We start from the raw sequence: 20,518 nt of genomic DNA, 5'->3' as shown, positions 1-20,518 counted from the left end.
AAACAGATTAGACCTAAATTGAGTCCTGAAACCACAAAACTCCTAGAAGAAAACATAGGCAGTAATTTCTTCGACATCAGCCTTAGCAACATTTTTCTAAATATGTCTCCTGAGGCAAGGGAAACAAACACAAAAATAAACTATTGGGACTACGTCAAAATAAAAAGCTTCTCGGGCGCCTGGGTGGCGCAGCTGTTAAGCGTTTGTCTTCAGCTCAGGGCGTGATCCCGGCGTTCTGGGATTGAGCCCCACATCAGGCTCCTCCGCTATGAGCCTGCTTCTTCCTCTCCCACTCCCCCTGCTTGTGTTCCCTCTCTCGCTGGCTGTCTCTATCTCTGTCAAATAAATAAAATAAAATCTTTAAAAAAATAATAAATAAAAAAATAAAAAGCTTCTGCAGAGCAAAGGAAACAATCAACAAACCAAAAGGCAACCTACTGAATAGGAGAAGATATATGCAAATGACATATTCAATAAGGGGTTAATATCCAAAATACATAGAGAACTTACACAACACCAAAAAATACAAATGATCCCATTAAAATGGGCAGAGGACCTGAATAAATATTTTTCCAAAGAAGACATACAAATGGCCAACAGAATCATGAAAGGATGCTCAACATCACTCATCATCAGGGAAATGCAAATCAAAACTACAATGAGATGTCACCTTATACCTGTTAGAATGACTAGTATCCAAAAGACAAGAAATAACAAGTGTCGGTAAGGATGTGGAGAAAAAGGAACCCCCTTGCACTGCTGGTGGGAATGTAAATTGGCGCGGGCACTATGGAAAACAGTATGGAGTTTTCTCAACAAATTAAAAATAGAACTACCATTTGACTTAGCAATTCCAGTACTGGGTATTTACCCAAAGGAACTGAAAACACTAATAATTTGAAAAGATGTATGTGATGTGGGAAACAAAGGCAAAAGAAAAACTGAATTTCCTTACTACCTATAACCCCTTGACAGGTCCTTGAAACACGCACAGTGACATTCATCTAGGAACTCAGCTGCCTCAGTGTTAATACTTTGCTGAGGGCAAAAGGCTATCTTAGCCTGACCCCCAGGATCCTGTAAGTCTACTTTAACATATAAAAATTTCTTTGGTGGGGGGCACCTGGGTGGCACAGCGGTTAAGCGTCTGCCTTTGGCTCAGGGCGTGATCCCGGCGATCCGGGATCGAGCCCCACATCAGGCTCTTCCGCTATGAGCCTGCTTCTTCCTCGCCCACTCCCCCTGCTTGTGTTCCCTCTCTCGCTGGCTGTCTCTATCTCTGTTGAATAAATAAATAAAATCTTAAAAAAAAAAAAAATTCTTTGGTGGGGCGCCTGGGTGGCGTAGTCGTTAAGTGTCTGCCTTCGGCTCAGGGCGTGATCCCGGCGTTCTGGGATCCAGCCCCACATCGGGCTTCTCCGCTGGGAGCCTGCTTCTTCCTCTCCCACTCCCCCTGCTTGTGTTCCCTCTCTCGCTAGCTGTCTCTGTCAAATAAATAAACAAAATCTTTAAAAAAAAAAATTTCCTTGGAAACTTCCTTTATCTCTACCACCCCAAGATACGTGTTGGCAATCATCCCCCAAGCATATGACCCACCAAATATACATCTGAAGGGTCTCATGACTCAGATTTTATTAGATGGTATTAAGTAACCTTTTCCCAAACAATAGCTAGCCCCCTTCAAGGTCCTGGAAACCTTGCTTCCAAAATTCCTTAGAGACTTCCACTATCCCTAATCCCCTCCAAACCTGAAAGTAAATAATCAGCCACTCCTCATGACCCCAGTGAAGCTCTTTCTGCTCACGGGTCCTGTCTCCGTGCTTTCACCAAACCACGTTTTGCCCCAAAGACGTCTCAAGACGTCTCAAGAATTTTTTTCCTGGCCATCAGCTTCGAACCCTAACATCTTTCTTACATATGCACCCTGGAAGTAATTCCAATAACCAAGACGTAGAAGCAACCTAAGTGTCCACTGACAGGCGAATGGATAAGGAAGAAAGGTGTGTGTAGACACACACACACACACACACACACACACACACACGCAGAGCCACAAAAAAAGGATGGGATTATGCCATTTGTGACAACAGATAGATCTAGAGAGTATTAAGCTAAGTGAAATAAGTCAGACTGAAAAAGATCAATACCATACGATTTCACTCATATGTGGAATCTACAAAAAACCACAAATGAATAAATGCATATAAAGCAGAATCAGACCTTAAATACATAGACCTGATGTTTGCCAGAGGTAAGGGGGGCATGGGGGATGGGCAAAATGGAAGATACAGGCTTCCAGGTATGGAATGAGTAAGTTACAGGAATAGAAGGCACAGCACAGGGAATATAGTCAATGATACCATAATAGTGTTCTGTGGTGACAGATGGTGGCTACACTGTGGTGAGCATTAGCATAATGTATAAAGAAACTGAATTACTATGTAATTCTCTATACGAGAAGCTAATGTACTACTGCGTATCAACTCACACTAAAACTAACTTTTAAAATAAATAATAAAAATGAAGATTCAGGGGCGCGTGGGTGGCTCAGTGGTTAAGCATCTGCCTTCAGCTCAGGTCACGATCTTGGGGTCCTGGGATCAAGCCCCATAGCAGGCTCTCTGCTCAGCAGGGAGTCTGCTTCTCCCTCTCATTCTCCCTCTGTTCTCTCTCTCTCTCAAATAAATAAATAAAATCTTTAAAAAAACAATAAAGATACAAATGTAAAAAAATTTAAATGCTTAAATTTAACTATAATTATGTTAACAGTTTTCCCTAGTTTTAAATATTTTTTGATTTTCATTAACATGTGAACGGAATTTTCATACAATTGAAATAGATAATGTAATTTTTGTTCTACTTCTTTTATTAACAGTGTGCACATTTTGCCATATAGCCACAGAATCATATTAATCTCTTTAATGTTGACCTACAGAGATACCACAATTTACTTAATCATTTCTCTATTGCTATATGTTTCCATTGTTTACTATCCCAAAGAAAACAGCTAAAAACATCTTCATGTTTAAATTATTCTTGTCTTTTGAAGTATTTCTTTGGGAAAAATTCTTGAGACAATTATTCAAAGTAAATAAATACATTTAAGATTCGAGAAAGCCATGGCCAAACCATCCATTCAAAAAAGAAGTTAAATACTGACAGTGACACTAAGAGAAAATCTACTTCATTACTTGTCTCTATAAAGTCTTACGAATTCTCACGAACAACTTTCAGATCAGGTCTTCTCTATCCTATACTTGTACAACTAATTTATTTTTCAAGTAATCTCTACACTCAATGTGGGACTTGAACTCACGACCCTGAGATCAATAGTTGTACACTGACCCAGGCACCCCTTGTGCAACTAATTATTGAAGTAGGACCTAACATATCATAACATTATGTGTAAATGTAGGACTTTACATTTATATATGCTGAACATTGAACAATCCAACATTAATTATCTCTCCCAGTTCTGTCCTGTCCAATTTTTTAAGATCAAAGACAAAATATGTATGTGTATATATGTATCTGACCCATATATATATATGACCCCGACCAAAGACAGAACCCACACAAATTGTGAGTGAAACGTTTTTTTTAGTTATAAGCCCTCCTATCACCCAGTTCACATGCAAGAACGTCATGAGCTTTGTGAAATGCTCCCCAGAAATCAAACTCCACCGTCAGTCCCAGAGTATACTGTCAATCAGAGAAATGGGGTGAGGGAAGGGATCTCTTCACTCTTTAACTTACACACCTCTGAGTTGTATGAATATATTTGGAAGGAAGAGCTGTTATTTGTTCTATTAACAATAATGAAGAGGGGGGAAAGGAAAGATGATGAAAAGAGAAAGGAAATAATGCACTGTTCTCTGCAAATTTCCCTGGCTTGCCAGGGAATTACAATCCAAACAAACAAACAAAAAAAATAAGGTAAATTTAGCCAAGACTTATTAAACTCCTCCTAGCTCCTTAGGATTACCACTTTTCTAAATGTTCACAAAACATCTTTCCTAGAAGTTCTACTTCCCCTTGTTCATTACTCCTTAAAGATTATGAACAGGAATTTTTGTAATCGTATTTTTGCCAGCTCTTTCATAAATTCCTAGATGTAATTTCTCTTGCAATGCAGACCAATTCAAAGATGTATTTACTTATTTGAGCAAGAGAGTGTGTGCGCACGCGCGTGCGCACACACACACACACACACACACACACAAAGTTGGGGGGCAGAGAGAGAGGGACAAGCAGACTCCCTGATGAGCCGAGAGCCTGACATAGCCCTGGGGCTCAATTCCAGGATCCCGAGATCATAACCCCAGCTGAAGGCAGATGCTTAACCCACTGAGCCACCCAGGCACATCTAGAATGCAGACTAATTCAAAATGGCCAAATGCTATCCTACCTCTTTTTATCTTCACCATGCTTTTAACCAGACTTTTTTTTGGACAAGACAGGAAATCATTCTCCGTAGAAATAACAAAAGATAAGAAATTGAATCAATATGCTACTTTTCTGTCCTTTCTTATGCTACATTAAATATATTTTTAAAAGTTGAAGCAAAGGTGGCAAAATATTAACAATCATTAAATAATGGCAATGAGTATCTGGGTGTTTCCTATGTTTCAAAATATTCAGGATTTAAAGTTAAAAGACATACAATACTATACCCAAGGAGTAGACTGTCTTGTACTCAATCCCAAAAGTTTCTTTTCTTATCTTCACATTTTTTCACAAGTTGATTTTGAGGCTCAACCTCACTGTTGCTTTTCTTAAGAAGTCTATTCAAGTGTCTGAAAGTCACTGTTAGACGGTCTCTTTTTCTATTTCAGTAATCCTCGTATTTTTCTAGGCATATCTTACTTAATTTTTTAAATACATGATACTCAAAGTATAAAAAGGAATACACTGAAAGTTTCCCTTCCATTCCTGTTAGTCATTATCTCTTCCTGCTGGTAACAGCTTTATTAGTATCTCATAAATACTTCCATACCCATTTTGTGCCTATACACGCCGGTATTTTTCTTTTCTCTTTACACAAATGGTACCAGACTATATATGTGGTTCTGTTCCTTACATTTTCATTCAATTATATAACCTGGAAATGTATCCACAGCCACGTGGCTGCATAGTATTTGTTTAGATACACCATGATTTTTTTTTTTTAAGATTTATTTATTTATTTATTTGACAGACATAGAGACGGCCAGCGAGAGAGGGAACACAAGCAGGGGGAGTGGGAGAGGAAGAAGCAGGTTCCCATCGGAGGAGCCTGATGTGGGGCTCGATCCCAGAACGCCAGGATCACGCCCTGAGCCGAAGGCAGACGCTTAATGACTGAGCCACCCAGGCGCTCCTAGATACACCGTGATTTAACCAGTCTTCAAACTGATGAACTTCAGTTACTCCCAAGTTTCTGCTATTACAAATAATACTGCAAAGACTAAACCTGCTCATTTATTTTTTTATACCTGTGCAAAAATATCTGTAGGAAACATTCTCAAAATGGGTATTGCTAAGTCAAAGGGTATGTGCATTTTTAATGTTGGTAGGTAATAACAAATGTCCCTTTTTAGTGGCTGTACCAATTTACAGCCCCATCAGCACTATATAAGCCCCTGTATCATCACAACATTGACCTTCAATATTAACACATTTTTGGTTACTTGTCAGTCTGATAAGTGAAGTACGCATTTTACTTTCGTTTCTTTTTATGAGGGAAGCTGAGCATCTATTCATTCTGACTCCCTTTTCTATGAACTACCTGTTCACACTCCTTTACCCATTGTCCTATTGGTTTATTGATCTTTCTCTTAATCTGTTTTTAAAATCTAAACTGTTTTCTATATGTTCTTCACTATGAGATGACGACATAATTCCTCAAATAAAACATTTGAAAAGAACTAAAAGGACACAAGCAGATACTTTACAGCCATGTTCACAGTGCCATTATTCACAAAGACCCAAGAGATGGAATTAACCCAAATATCAGTGTGGTGTATGCATACAATGGAATATTATTCAGCCTTACAAAGAAAGGGAATTCTGCCAAATGCTACAACATGGATGAACCCTTGAGGGCATCTTGTTAAGTGAAATAAGCCACTAAGAACAAATACTGTATGATTCCACTTAAAAGAAGTACCTAGAGTAGTCAAATTCATAGAGAAAGCAGAATTGTGGTTGCCAAGGGCTGTGCGGAGGGGAAAAGTGTTTAATGGCTAAGAGTTTCACTTTTGCAAAATGAAAGGAGTTCTGGAGACAGGTGGTCTTGATGGTTGCACAATAATGTGAATGTACTTAACACTAGTGAACCGTAGTACGCTTAAAAATTGTTAAAATTGTCTGGCGCGCCTGGCTGGCTCAGTCGGTGAAGCATGCCACTCTTGATCTCGGGATTGTGAGTTCAAGCCCACCCTGGAGGTAGAGATTACTTAAAAATAAAATCTTAAAAAAAAATTAAGATGGTTAATGTTTTCTGTAGTCTAGCACAATTTAAAAAATAACAGGAAATTTAATTCCCAATATTTTAAGTTTTGTAGAGTTTTGATTTGCTTCAGCTTTATTTGGGACACTGGGTTGTGAAATCAAACCCCACAATCAGCTCTGCACAGTGTGGAGTCTACTTGGGATCCTCTGCCTCTTCCTCTCCCCACCCCACACCCTGCCCTGCTCTTTCTCACATGTGCATGCTCTCTCTCTAAAATATATAAATAAAATCTTAAAAAAAAAAACAAAGAAAAATGGGAGGGAATATTTCTAAGTGCTTAAGTCATGATCACCAGAAATTCAGACTGAAGGGAGGTCAAGGTTAGTATCTGGCATTAATGGGTTCAAGAAAACAGAGATGGCTCTCCCAAAAGGTGGGAACAGCACAATAAGGGACAGTCCAAACTGATGTTTCTCAGAAACCCAAAGACTGCATCCAAGAAGCCTGGTCAAAGAAACATAGTACAAGTCACGCAACTGGGGATCAGGGCCAACTAACAAGAACAGAGTGAGACCTCAGTCTCATCAGGTAGTCTCATCAGGTAGCTGATCACTGGACAGAGCCTGAGTGAGGTATCTTTTACCCTAAGTCAATAGGTTCTCAAGGTATCTTCTAACTGAAGATATTCACTAACCTCTCACTGAAATTTAGCATTTTCCAAAATTGTGCACATAGGCCAAAAAATCAGTTGGATTAGCAGCACCTGTGATCATGCATATTTTATATCACATTACAGCTATTACAGATATCTCGAGAGATCCTTTACATGCATCGCTACTTCAGAATTAAAGTATTAGAGCTGCCACTAGATTTTTGTCATTTAATATATTAATGAACACATGATGATAATTTTTAAGTATTTTGATAACTTTATTTCACATAACCGGATTTCATTTGAAATCTTATGTATTTTCTTTTTTTCCCCCCAAGTTTTTATTTAAATTCCAGTTAACCTACAGTGTAATATTAGTTTCAGGTGTAGAATTTAGTGATTCAGCACTTCCATACAAAACCCGGTGCTTATCACAAGCACCCTCCTTATTTCCCATCACCTAGTTCACCCATCCCCCTACCCACTTGCCCTCTGGTAACCATCAGTTTGTTCCCTAAAATTAAGAGTCTGTTTCTTGGTTTTCCTCTCTTTTGTTTCCCCCCTTCCATGTTTGTTTGTTTCTTAAATTACACACGAGTGAGATCATATTTGTTCTTCTCTTATTTCGCTCAGCAGTATACTCTCTAGCTCCACCCACATGGTTGCAAACAGCAAGACGTCATTCTTTTTTTATCGCTGAGTGATATTCTATTGTATACGTATGCCACATCTTCTTTATCCATTCATCGGTTGATGGACATTTTGGTTCTTTCCACAATTTGGCTCTTGTTAATGCTGCTATAAACACTGAGGTGCATGTACCCCCTTTGAATCTGTATTTTTTTATCCTTTGGGTAAATACCTAGTAGTGCAATCACTGGATCATAGGCAGTTCTATTTTTAACTTTCTGAGGAACCTCCATACTGTTTTCCACAGGAGCTGCACCAGTTTGCATTCTCACCAACAGTGCTAGGGGGGTTCCCCTTTCTCTGCATCCTCACCAACACCTGTTCTTTCCTGTGTTGTTAATGTAGCCATTCTGACAGGTATGAGGTGATACCTTATTGTGGTTTTGATTTGTATTTCCCTGATGGTGAGTGATGTTGAACATCTTTTCACGTGTTTGTTGGCCATCTGGATGTCTTCTTTGGAGAAATGTCTGGTCATGTCTTCTGCCCATTTCTTAACTGGATTATTTGGGTTTTGGGTGCTGAGTTTTGTTAAGCTCTTTATATGAAATCCTATGTATTTAGTCTGCTTCTCCCTCTGCCCCTCCCCCCATTCATTCTCTTTCTCTCTCTCTCTCTCAAATAAACAAATAAAATCTTAAAAAAAAAAAAAAACAAAACACTTTAGGGGCTCCTAGGTAGCTCAGTTGGTTAAACACCTGCCTTCAGCTCAGGTCATAACCTCAGGGTCCTGGGATTGAGCCCCATGTCAGGCTCCCTACTCAGCAGGGAGTATGCTTATCCCTCTCCTTCTGCCCCTTCCCCGCTTGTGCTCTCTCATGCGTGCTCTCTCTCCCTCAAATAAATAAATAAAATCTTTAAAAAAAAATCTTTTTTAATGGCTGGCTCAGTCAATAGTGTGTGAATCTGAGTTCAGGCCCCATGTTAGGTGTAGAGATTACTTAAAAATAAAATCTCAAAAAACAATCTAAGGAGCTCACAAGATTTATCAGACTGCTAACGGGGTCTTTATCCCAGATAAAGAATCAAAGAAAATTTGAGGACATGAGAAAAGTTTGGTGTTAAGTCTCCAACATATAGCACCTGCTCTCCTTTTCCTTATCTTAACTGCACAATATTCATTCAAAATGTTAATTTCTTTAATTCTTCTAAAAATAACTTATTGTTTAAAAGTGGAAGAATCTTAACCTGAGAAACGTACCTGGACAAAGAGCAAGAGTTCCATCTATACTATCAAAATGGTTCTCACCTATTTTCTGCCTTTTCAGCCCAGCAGCTTCCCCTTGTGGGAAGTGCACGCCCTCTGCCTGGTGGGTTGTCACTCACCCACAACAGGAGTGAGCACATGGCCCAGGACGGCCAATAAAATGACTCCTCACCTCTGTTTCCTTGCCTTTGGCAACTGGTCCAAATGTAAAGATCCCAACCCAAGGAGAGTCAGTCTTTTAGAAAATGACATGGGCTCTTGAATAGAAAATCCACCTCTCTCTTTCCCAAGACCTGAAAACAAAAGGACCAATTAAACCTGGAATAGCTGAGAGGTACTTGTGCCACTACATGGAAAAACTTGTCTGAAAACAGGAAACGGGAAAAAGGAAAGTGGAGTCAATCCAACCATGCCTAAAGCCTCTCATTAGCCCAGTTAAATCAAACAGCGAAGTCTTTCTTTTATTCTTCAGTTTGAGCAGAGTTTCTTTCTCCCAAGACTGAAAGAATTCTGAAAAACACATAAGAATTAAGATCATATTTGTTCCTATTTAATGTAATATGGACATTATATGCAGCCAGTCTGCTGGAGAGAAATTCAACCTTGTCCACTACATGCTAGCTATGGGACACTGGATAATTTAATCTCTCTGTGTCTCAGTTTCCTCATCTGTAAAATGTAGATGGTATTAGGACCTACTTCATAGGGCTGTCGTGAGACTTAAATGAGTTTTTACACGTAGAAGAGTGCTCAACATAAACAGTCAATGTTAGTCATTAAGATCTCTTAATGATTAAGATCATTAACATCATAAATTAGATTCTATATTTAGATAAGGGGATCATATTCCATAAATTCAAAGAAATATATTACAAATTCAGAATAACAGTTGCTGACATGGGCAAGTTTAATCACAAGCCAGGGCACCTGGGTTGCTCAGTCGGTTAAGCACCTGCCTTCAGCTCAGGTCATGAGCCCAGCGTCCTGGGACTGAGACCTGCATCAGGCTCCCTGCTCAGGGGAGAGCCTGCTTTCTCCCTCTCCCTCTTCCCCTCCCCCCTGCTCATGCCCGCTCTCTCTCTCTAATAAACAAATTCTTCTAAAAAAAAATTACCACCCCAAAATGTTACAATTTCCAAGTATTTAGCCCAATTCTTTTTTTAAGTAAGCTCTACCCCCAATGTGGGGCTCAAACAACCCCAAGATCAAGAGTCACATGCTCTACCAACTGAGCCAGCAAGACACCCGCTATTTAGCATAATTTTAAACAAACCCATCCACTGTTCTTTTCTAAAAAGTGCTTTTAGTTGTGGTAAAGTACACATAAAATTTATCATCTTAATCATTTTTAAGTGTACAGTTCAGTGGCGTTAGATATTTTCATACTGTTGTGCAACTAATCCAAAACCTTCTTACCCAGCCAAACAAACTCTATACCCATTAAACAACTCCCATGTCCCGCTCTCCCCAGCCCCTACCTTCTGTTTTTATGATTTTGACCACTCGAGGTATCTCATGTAAGTGGAATCAACAGTATATCTTCGTGACTGGCTTATTTCACTTAAAATAATGTCTTGCTGTCCTTTTATGCTAAATGTCAAAGCCTGTTTCCAAGTTGTACTACAACCTCATGGCAGATCCTTAGCCTTCCCATACTGAATCGTCTCATGTAATTTTAAGTAGGTCCTCCAAAAAGCTTTAAGCATTTCCTAAGAGGCCACAAGCACACCTTCTCTATAAAACACCAATGACTTAAATCTACACCAAACCCACAATTTTTATGACAAAACTGTATGAAAGAGAATAAAATTAATAAGTAACTTTGTGCCCTTTCTCTACATACTTTTTAATACCAGCAAATCTCCCCAAATCACCTCTCCACAAATTCATCCCAGCCACTCCTAATAATTGGCAAACTATGACGTCTCTCCTTTCCAGTAGACCCTACTTACTGTCTGAGTCAAATTCTTTTTTTTTTAATTTAAATTCAAATTAGTGTTTCACTGAGTCATATTCATTTCACACTTACTGTCTACCATATTGTTTTCTAGTAGATTCTCTTGTATACTTCCCAGCAAAATGCTAAAGTAGGGAAAGTATCATATATTTTGAAAAAAAAACTCTGAAGTGCTAAGTATACAACAAATATTCTATTAAAGTTTATGATAAACTGACTTTAATAAATCCAAAAAAAGGGGCACCTGGGTGGCTCAGTCAGTTAAGCATCTGCCTTGGGCTTAGGTCATGATCTCAGGGTCCTGCTTCTCCCTCTCCCCTGACCTTTCCCCCATCTCCCTCAACCTGCTCGCATTCTCTCTCTCTCTCAAATAGATAAAATCTTAAAAATAAATAAATAAGAAAAAATCAAATCCACCAGAAAATGGTAACAATTCTAGATTTATTGTTGAACATTTACATCTTACAAAAATAATTAAATTTTGGGGTGCCTGGGTGGCACAGCGGTTAAGCGTCTGCCTTCGGCTCAGGGTGTGATCCCGGCGTTGTGGGATCGAGCCCCACATCGGGCTCCTCCACTATGAGCCTGCTTCTTCCTCTCCCACTCCCCCTGCTTGTGTTCCCTCTCTTGCTGGCTGTCTCTATCTCTGTCGAATAAATAAATAAATAAATCTTTTTTTAAAAATTTAAATATTGAGATGATCCAAGAAGCCTGTTTAAAATCAGTAACAAAGGTAAAAACAATATTGTTCTGCAGGGCTAAGATTCACTTACGACTGAATTAGATTCAACTAAGTATGCATAGCTAAATTAAAAATTAAAATTAAAAGGTTAGCCCTATAAGTACAGAAATAGAGTACATAGAGAAATATACCTTCCAAAGAAGTAGAAAAGAAAAAATGAAAAGAGAAAACAAACAAGATCAAACCTCAATCCAAAAAAAGGCAAGAAAGGAGGAAAAAAAGCACAGAAAGTATCAAATGTAAGATGGCAGAAAAAGTCCAAATCCATTCATTCAACAGTTATACTATGGAAAATCTAAAAGCCAGATACTGTTTTAGGCACTAGGAATACAGCAGTAATAAAACATACAAAAATATGGGCCCTCACGTAGCTTCTATGCTAGTGGGGGAAACACAGTAAACCAGATAAATGAATAAACCACATGGCCTGTCAAACGATGGTTAAGCACAATGACAATGAGCACAACAGAAACGTGAGGGAAGGCTATGTCAGAGAAGACCTCACTGAGAAGGTAATATTTCAAAAAATATGAGGGAGTTAAGGGATTAAATCATGTACACAGATGGAGGGAGAGGTCATTCCAGGCAAAGGAACCCCAACTGCAAATATCCCGAGGCTGGGATGTGCCTGAGGAGGCAAATGTGCAGAGTAGAGCAGAGTAGTAGCAAGAGATGAGATCAGAGGTAAAAGAGGAGGGGATCATACAGGACCTCGGGGGCCACTCTACCAACTTTGGCTTTTACTCTGAGTGAAATGGGTAGTCCCTGCGAGATTTTTTGAAAGGAGGGCAATAATCTGATTTTTCCTCCCAGAGGATCACCTTAGATGCTATGATAAAAAGAGACTGAAACAAAGAAGAAAAAGCATACCAGTTAGGTGGCTACGGCAGTAATCCAGGTGAGAGCTATAAACTGGACTAGTGGAAGTGGTGAGAAAGGGTTGCAAGTCTGGACAGATTCCGAAGGTGAAAGTCTACAGGATTTGCTGAGAGATTATATGTGTGGTGTGAAAGAGATGAGTCATGGATGACTCCAAAAGTTTGGGTCCGAACAAATACCGCAGTAATGACAATGAATAAGTACAAAAACCTGCCAAAAGGCAGAGCCTGTCGACTTGGATTTTTAAAAATCCCCAGCGACATGCTGTTTAAAAAAGCATAGAGAAAGGTTAAAAGTAAAAGGATGGGGAACGTTAAGACAAATATCAAATCACAGCGTCCTTGGCTATACTAATGTCAGACGAACAAGAAGTCGGCTCTCTTAATCTTTATCTCCTCTATCTCTATCTTAACAGCTTGGCATTTCTGAACCCTGTCTTCCCGACGAGACTGTTGTTCCTCTGGGAACAGGGATGTCACACCCTCGTGTGGACCCACCCACAACTTAGACCAATCCCCAGCTGGTGGTAAGCAGTATTTCAAAATATTCAATGTTCTGCACCTACTTCATGTTATTTCTCTTCCGTCACAAATGCTAAATGATCTGGAACTTCAGAGCCGTTTCTCTAACCTGAGCAATTTCACCTCTTCCAAAGTGACACGCCAACAAGGCTTCTACACAAAGTGCTGGGCGGCCCTGCCCACCCCGCTCCCTCACCCGCGGCCGGTGCTGGGGCCCCCGCCCCCCGGACTCCCTTCCAGCCGGCGCCTCTGGGTCTGGTAGGGGCGGCCGGGAGCAGACAACTCCCGACTCTGATAACCTGAGAAGTTTCTAGGAGAGGACACAAGGACCGAAGCACTGCACAGTGACGCACCGGCTACAGCACCCACCAAAGCTCACCTGCCCGCGGCTAGCCCGGGTGGTCGGAGCCGCGACCCTCGCACGCGCCGGTCCGCAGTGAAGCTTCCGGCTTTGGCCGGAAGTGTTTCTTGAGGGAGGCAGGAAGTCCCGCCTCCGCGGCATGAGCTTCGGCCTCTGCAGCTCAGGCGTGAATGTAATAGGCGAGGGCCTTGGGAGCCAGATAGATGTTTGGTCCCTCCACCCGAAGGGCAGGTTCTCCGTCCCTGTGCTGCACAGGTGATTCCCGCCAACCCAGGATGTCAGAACAACCCAATGAACGTGTATGTTCTAGTTTACTTGTTATTCAGTACCATGTTTATGCAGAGTCTACCACGTAGGAAGTGTGTAGTCACAGAGAAAAAAATAGTGTTGATGCCTCAAAAACTAATCATCATCATCACCATCATCTAGCTAAAATATAAGGCAGATTGAAAGTAAAAACAATAATAAAGCAAATTCCATAGGCATGTTAATTTCTAAGCCTCAGTATTCTACATAACTAGCTCAATGGATCAAATGGTTTGTTGTGAGGATCAAATGAGATGACACAAACATTTTGCAATGGGGTCTGGTACGTGATTAAAGCACACAATACCTGTGATGTTGTTATCACTAGTTGAAAATAAGAGGCCTTTCACCCACCCAAGGGGAAACTGGATAAAAAATCAGTGAGGTAGCACTCATGCTATTAAAGTTGAGAAGAATTTCAGCACATAGAGATACCCGTTGTGAATCTGTAAAAACTGCTTTTGTTGATTAATGAAGGGACATAGGATGAAAAATCTTGCTCCCTAAAATAAAACTTTCAGAAGCTTTGTTGTTTGAAATCCTATCAATAAGAATGGAACATCCCTCTCCTGCCTGGCTGAGCTGAGCCATGTGGATCATTTTGACACTTTAATAGAGGTATAGAGCTTCACATAATGGGTTTTCAGATACAACATTCCATATTTATTATTTTAACTCTGTAGTTGTCAAGGATTCTAGACCTTAGAGTCTGCTTCATAGCCCAGACAGGAGCCTGCTTAATTCTTATGTATACTCCAACCAATCCTATGCTATCCCTGCCTCTTTTTTTTTTTTTTTTTTTTAGTTAAACTCCCCCAGTTGCTCTGGTGTGTGGTCTCACTTGTTTCAGCAAGCTAACAAACCTGACTTTGTTAGACTATAGGCTTGTCTTTGATGGGCTTTATCACTGTTTATTTTGACCAAGCTTCTTATACTCTTGAAGGTTGGAGGACACTTTTAACCCTAACAGACAAAAACTGAAGCAGAATTATTTACTGACATTCATATGTGTCCTAAAAAGAGCTGTGGACTTTCTAACCTGAAGGTTTTTAAATTGTCTTTTGGCAGAGAAAAACCACCATTGAAAATTATTTGGCATCCGCAAAATTCAGACCACCCCCAACAGACACAGAAAGCATGAATCTTCTTTTTCTTTGTAAAATATCTTCTTCTCTCCACTAAATTGTGACAATACTTGCCTAGTTTTGTCTAGAGTGAAATAATGATCCCTCTGCCTTGAGTCCTTTTCTTGTCACATTGATCCTGTACACTGCTGCCTCAACTATGTTACCTACTTGAAGTGCTTACTCTGCTAAATCTTTCCCTCAAAGAGGTGTATACACACTGCCTCTCATTCCTCACCTCATCTTTATCCCTTTCAGCCTGGCCTTCTGGCTTCACCAGTGACTTCAAATCACCAAGGTGATTCCTCATTCCTCATATCCCTTGATTTCTCTATAGCATAGGTTGATAAGATTAATTCTCACCATTTGCTGTAAAAATCATATTTAAGGGGCGTCTGGGTGACTCAGTCAGTTGAGCATCCGACTCTTGATTTCAGCTAGGGTCGTGATCTCAGGATTGTGAGATTGAGCCCTGTGTCAGGCATCGTGCTCAGCATGGAGTCTGCTTGTCCCTCTTCCTCCACTCCTCCCCGATGCTTGCTCTCTCTCTCTGTCTCTCTCAAATAAAGAGGTGAATAAAATCTTTAAAAATAAATTAAATAAATAAATATAAAAGTTGTACTTAAACCATTATAGAAAAAAGCTCAAACTTAAAATACTGAACATTTGCAATGGAATCCCTTTTGAGTTTCATCATTGGGGCATTGAATAAATATTTAGTGAGTGTCAAATACTCTGCACCAAATACTGCTTTCAGGCATTGGAGATCTAGCAGTGAAAAAGAGATGCAGTGTTCCATTCCTGGGACATTTATATTCTAATGGTGTGAGACAGATGATACATAAATAAAATAAATAATTTCAGATTGTGCTAAGTGCAGTAAGGGAAATACAGGGTGCTATAATAAGATGTAAGCAACTTAGAGTAGGAAGGTAAGGGGAAGATAACTTTCATTTGAACTGATAGCTGCAAGATAAGAAGTATCCAGCAATGTTAAACAAACAACCAAACAAACTGAGGGGTGCCTGGTGGCTCAGTCAGTTGAGCATGGGACTCTTGGTTTTGGCTCAGATCATGATCACATGGGTCATGGGTTTGAGCCCCACGTCAGCTTTCTCACTGAGCAGGGATTTGGCTTGAAGATTCTCTCCCTCTGCTCCTCCCCCACACTTCAGCACATGCACTCAGGTTCTCTATCTCAAATAAACTAATAAATCTTAGAAGAAAAACTGGAAGAAGACCATTACAGGCCTAAGGAAGAGCAAATATAAAGATCCCAAGTGGCAAATACTGACTTAGAGTTTTTAAAGACCTTTCTGGGGGGCATCTGGGTGGCTCAGTGGGTTAAGCAGCTGCCTTTGGCTAAGGTCATGATCCCGGGGTCCTGGGATTGAGCCCCGCAGGATTGAGCCCCGCATAGGGCTCCTTGCTCAGCGAGGAGCCTGTGTCTGCATCTCCCTTTGCCTGCTGCTGCCTCTGCTTGTGCTCTCTCTTTCTCTGTCAAACAAGATCTTTAAAAAAATTTTTTTAAATATCTTTCTAGTGCTACAAGTTAACAGGGGTGGGAGGCAAGGGAGGGTGAGTTAAGAGGGAAGATGGTAGGTAGAGAGGTCAGTTATGAACTATTTCATTTAGAGCACACACACACACAAATGGTGGCTTAGGGGTGCCTGGCTGGCTCAGTGGGTAGAGCATGTGACTCTCAATCTCCGGGTCATGAGTTCAAGGCCAAAGATGGGTATGAGCCTACTTAAAAAAGAAAAAATTTTTGAAAAGAAAATGGTGGCTTAAGCCAGAAAGGTAGGGGGGCACCTGGGTGGCTCAGTCAGTTAAGCGTCTGCCTTTTGCTCAGGTCATGAACCCAGGGTCCTGGGATCGAGCCCCACACTGGGCTCCCTGCCCAGCGGGGAGTCTGCTTCTCCCTCTCCCTCTGCTCATGTGCTCTCTCACACTCTCTTGCTCACTCTCTCTTAAATAAATAAATAAATAAATAAATAAATAAATAAATAAAATCTTTAAAAAAAAAAATACCAGAAAGGTAGGAGCAAAACTTGAAGACTGGAGGGTTTTTTAATTATTTTTTAAAGATTTTATTTATTCATTTGAGAGAGAGACCGAGAGAGTACAAGCAGGGGAGAGGCAGAGGGAGAGGAAGAAGCAGACTCCCCACTGAGCCGGGAGACTGAAATGGGGCTTGATCCCAGGACCTGGAGATCATGACCTCAGCGGAAGGTAGACAACCACCTGAGCCACCCAGGCGCCCTGTAGACTGGGATTTTCGCTGCTGAGAAGTCAAGGAAGATGAAAAGAGAGAACTACTCACTAGATTTTGCCAGATAAATGTTCTTGACAAGAGCAGATTTGGTAGTTTTGGACTCAGAAGCCAGACTGGCATGAGTTGAAGTGGAAAGGAAGTTGAGGGAACAAAGCTAAATGATTCTTCAAATAGATCTAACTGCCATATTTGATGAACATTTTCCAGTCAGTGTCCTATTGGATGTCTCTGCTGCAGTACACCATAATGATGCACTCCTGGAAACCAGATATCCCAATTCCAGTGGTTCTTTCTTCCTCTTCTTCCTCTCCTCCTTCTTCTCCTCCTCTTCCTTCTCCTTCCTCTTCTCCTTCCTCTTCTTCATCCCCCTTCTTCTTCCTCTTTTTTGACAGGGAGTTGTGAATCATTTTGGAAATCTGATGAAAGCTCTCCATATACATATGAATTTTGCCTATAATTTGAGAGTTAATTAATCCTCTCAAGCCCATTACTAGACCCCAAAGGAGTCCATAGATCCCAGGTTATGAACACCCATTTTTCTCAATTAGCTGGTCTCTTCTTCCTTCCTGAGTTCCTTACTCCTTTGATTGGTCCCTCCCTCGTTATCTGCCGTTGCCTATTGTTCTTCTTGTGCTGCATACTTTCTCATTGTCTACATCGACTTTCTTGGTTTTTGTTATTGGGACCATGACAAATATTTTAGTACAGAAGCCATTTGGAGTTGTGGGGTAACTTGAAAGAAGATCAAGGTCAAGTAAGCTCACTTAATTTTGGGAGATTTATTTGATTTCATTAGTGTCTAAATAGACACCATGAAAGTTGAGGCTATGAATAATTGTTCATAAGCACATTCTGAGAAAGATTTATAAAAGAAAACAAAATCAGGGGCATCTGGCTGGCTCAGTCAGGAGTGTGTAACTTTGGATCTCGGGGTTGTGACTTTGAGCCCCATGTTGGGTGTAGAGAGTACTTAAAAATAAAATCTTTTAAAAAATAAAATAGAAAAAAATCAAAAGTGAATTCTCTTGTTGTAACATTTTACAATCTTATTCAAGGTTGGTCCTCCTCCTAGCCCCATTGCAAGGAAGAGTCAGCCTTCCAGGGAGATGTTCCATGGTGGTAGGTGTTTATCACGCAAAGTTCCTGCCGGCCTTCTTCTTATGAACTTTTGGCACCTTCTGACATGGCAACTTTTCCCCTTATCATACTGGTTGTGAAGAGTAATTGTTTCAACTTAGGCTAGGTCATGGCACCCAGATATTTTGTCAAACACTAGTCTAAATGTTGCTGTGAAGGAGTGTTTTAGATGAGATTAACAGTTACATCAATAGACTTTGGGTAAAGCAGACTGTCCTCCTTAGTACAGGTGGGCCTCATCCAATCAGTTGAAGGTCGTAAGAGAAAAAGGATGACCTCTTCAGAGAAAGAGAGAATCCTGCCTCCCTGGAAGCATAGGACCATGAAACATGGAGAAAATATCAGAGTTCTTTCCACAAGGAAAAAGCAAGGAATGATTGCTGGGTAAACAACATTTGTCATAGATTCAATTCAATATCTTCTGAAATCTCTCCAATGATATTTTTTTTATTATGGTTTGTCTTATTTTAAGCTTTTCTCTGTTCCTTTAATTATTCCTGTTTCCTTTAAATTAAATTTTTCTGTATTTTCTTGTTTTGTTGTGTTTTCTTTCTTTCTTTTTTCTTGATCTTTCTCTGTTATACTGCAGGTGCTCTACAAATGTGGGAGTTTTTGGTTGTCCATTTATATCACAAAATGAGGTAGTAGAAATTCTAAATGGGAGCTAGCAGGAGCTCGACTTCTGTGGGTAAGGCTGCTTGATGGTAAGTCTCATTGTCATGTGAGAGGGAAGGGAACAGCCACTGTGCTCCAGGAAGGCTCCCAAATACCAAATAGAATATTGTAGCTCTTTGACACCAACACCTTTGCCAGTTGCCCAAATTCTCCCCAGAAACTGACTTCCAGCTCTCTAGAGAAGATATGTTACTTTTTTTGCTTAGGGATATATACCTGGTAATGATGATTTAGCTTCCCCACTGGGGTACAAGAAAGATAGTGGGAGGAATGCATCCTTTTCTTTAGAGACCATCAATTAGTTTCTGTTTTCATCCATATTTATCCCTTCAAACCTCTGTGTTGACAAGTCAGCACTGTTCCAGTTCATTTCCTATCACTGCTCTAACAGATTACCACAATCTTAGTGACTTAAAACAACATAAATATATTATATTACAGTTCTGTAGAAGCCCAACACTTCTCATTGGGCTAAAACCAAGGTGTCAGCAGGGCTGTGTTCCTATCTGGAGTCAGCAGGCTAGAATCCATTCCTTGCCCTTTCTGGTTTCTAGAAGGCACCTGTATTCCACGGCTTATGGTCCCCTTCCTCCATCTTCATGGTCAGAAATGGTGCATTGAGTCCTTTCCATATCATACCACGCTGACCTTGTTTCCATCCTCACATCTTCTCTGACCCTCCCTGTCTGCCTCCCTCTTCCACTTGGAAAAATTCTTATATTACATTGGTCCACCTGGGCAATTCAGGATAATCTCCCTATTTTAAGGTCATCTGATTAGCAACCTTAATTTCATCTTCAACCTTAACTCCCCTTTGCCATATAACATACCATATTTACAGTTCTGGGGATGAGGACATGGACATCTTTGGTGGGGACATTATTCTGCCTATACATCTGGTTCTACTGTGGGATCCTATGTCAGCCCCAGCCTCTTCTCTACATATTTTTAGCTATGGCTTTATCCACACTGCTTTCATCAATCAGTCATCTGCTTTCTGTATTCCAGAAAAATTTTTAAAGATTATATTTATTTGAGAGAGAGAGAGAGAGAGAGCTAGCACAAGCAAAGGGGGAGGGGCAGAGGGAGAGGGAAAAGCAGACTCCCCGCTGGGCAGGGAGCCCGATGTGTGGCTCAATCCTAGGACTCTGGGATCATGACCAGAACAGTAGGCAGACACTTAACCAACTGAGCCACCCAGGCGCCCCTGGAAAGTTTTTTTTTGAAATTTCTCATCTACTAGCAGAGCCCTTCCATTGTCAATGTTATTTTGGTGTTTTAGTATTTTTATTCTTTTATTTTCCTTTTAGTAGTCTCCTAAAAGGGAGAAAAGATGAACATTGTACTCAGTCTAGCATCTTGAAGAGGATGAATATTCTTTTTTTAAAAAAAGATTTATTTATTTGAGATTGAGGGAGAGAGAGTGCAAGCAGGGGAAGGGGCAGAGAGGGAGGGAGACAAGCAGACTCCCCACTGAGGAGGGAGCCTGATGCAGGGCTCATTCCCAGAACCCTGAGATCATGACCCCAGCCGAAACCAAGAGTCAGATGTCCAACTGA

The 20,518-nt window shown here is 40.5% G+C and overlaps 1 protein-coding gene across 3 annotated transcripts in view; it reads right to left on the bottom strand.

Annotated features, from left to right (window-relative positions):
* Window positions 1–13,549, bottom strand: part of TBCE (tubulin folding cofactor E) — a 75,809-nt gene extending 62,260 nt beyond the window's left edge. For 2 of the 3 annotated variants that reach the window (XM_045783721.2, XM_087863136.1), the window contains exons 1-2: window positions 13,461–13,549; window positions 9,155–9,275 (exon numbers count right to left, since the gene is read on the bottom strand). In XM_045783721.2, the coding sequence (XP_045639677.2) occupies window positions 9,155–9,234 (80 nt within the window). In that variant the 5' untranslated portion in view covers window positions 9,235–9,275; window positions 13,461–13,549. The remainder of the gene's footprint in view (window positions 1–9,154; window positions 9,276–13,460) is intronic. The other variant, XM_045783722.2, reaches the window with a different exon arrangement.
* Between the last annotated feature and the right edge of the window lie 6,969 nt (window positions 13,550–20,518).

Source organism: Ursus americanus, chromosome 6 (genome assembly GCF_024610735.1).
Source record: "Ursus americanus isolate L20-20 chromosome 6, mUrsAme1.1.p, whole genome shotgun sequence".
Lineage (NCBI taxonomy): Eukaryota > Metazoa > Chordata > Mammalia > Carnivora > Ursidae > Ursus > Ursus americanus.
The sequence above is the reverse complement of the archived record's forward strand: the minus strand, read 5'-3'. Positions and strand labels throughout refer to the sequence as shown.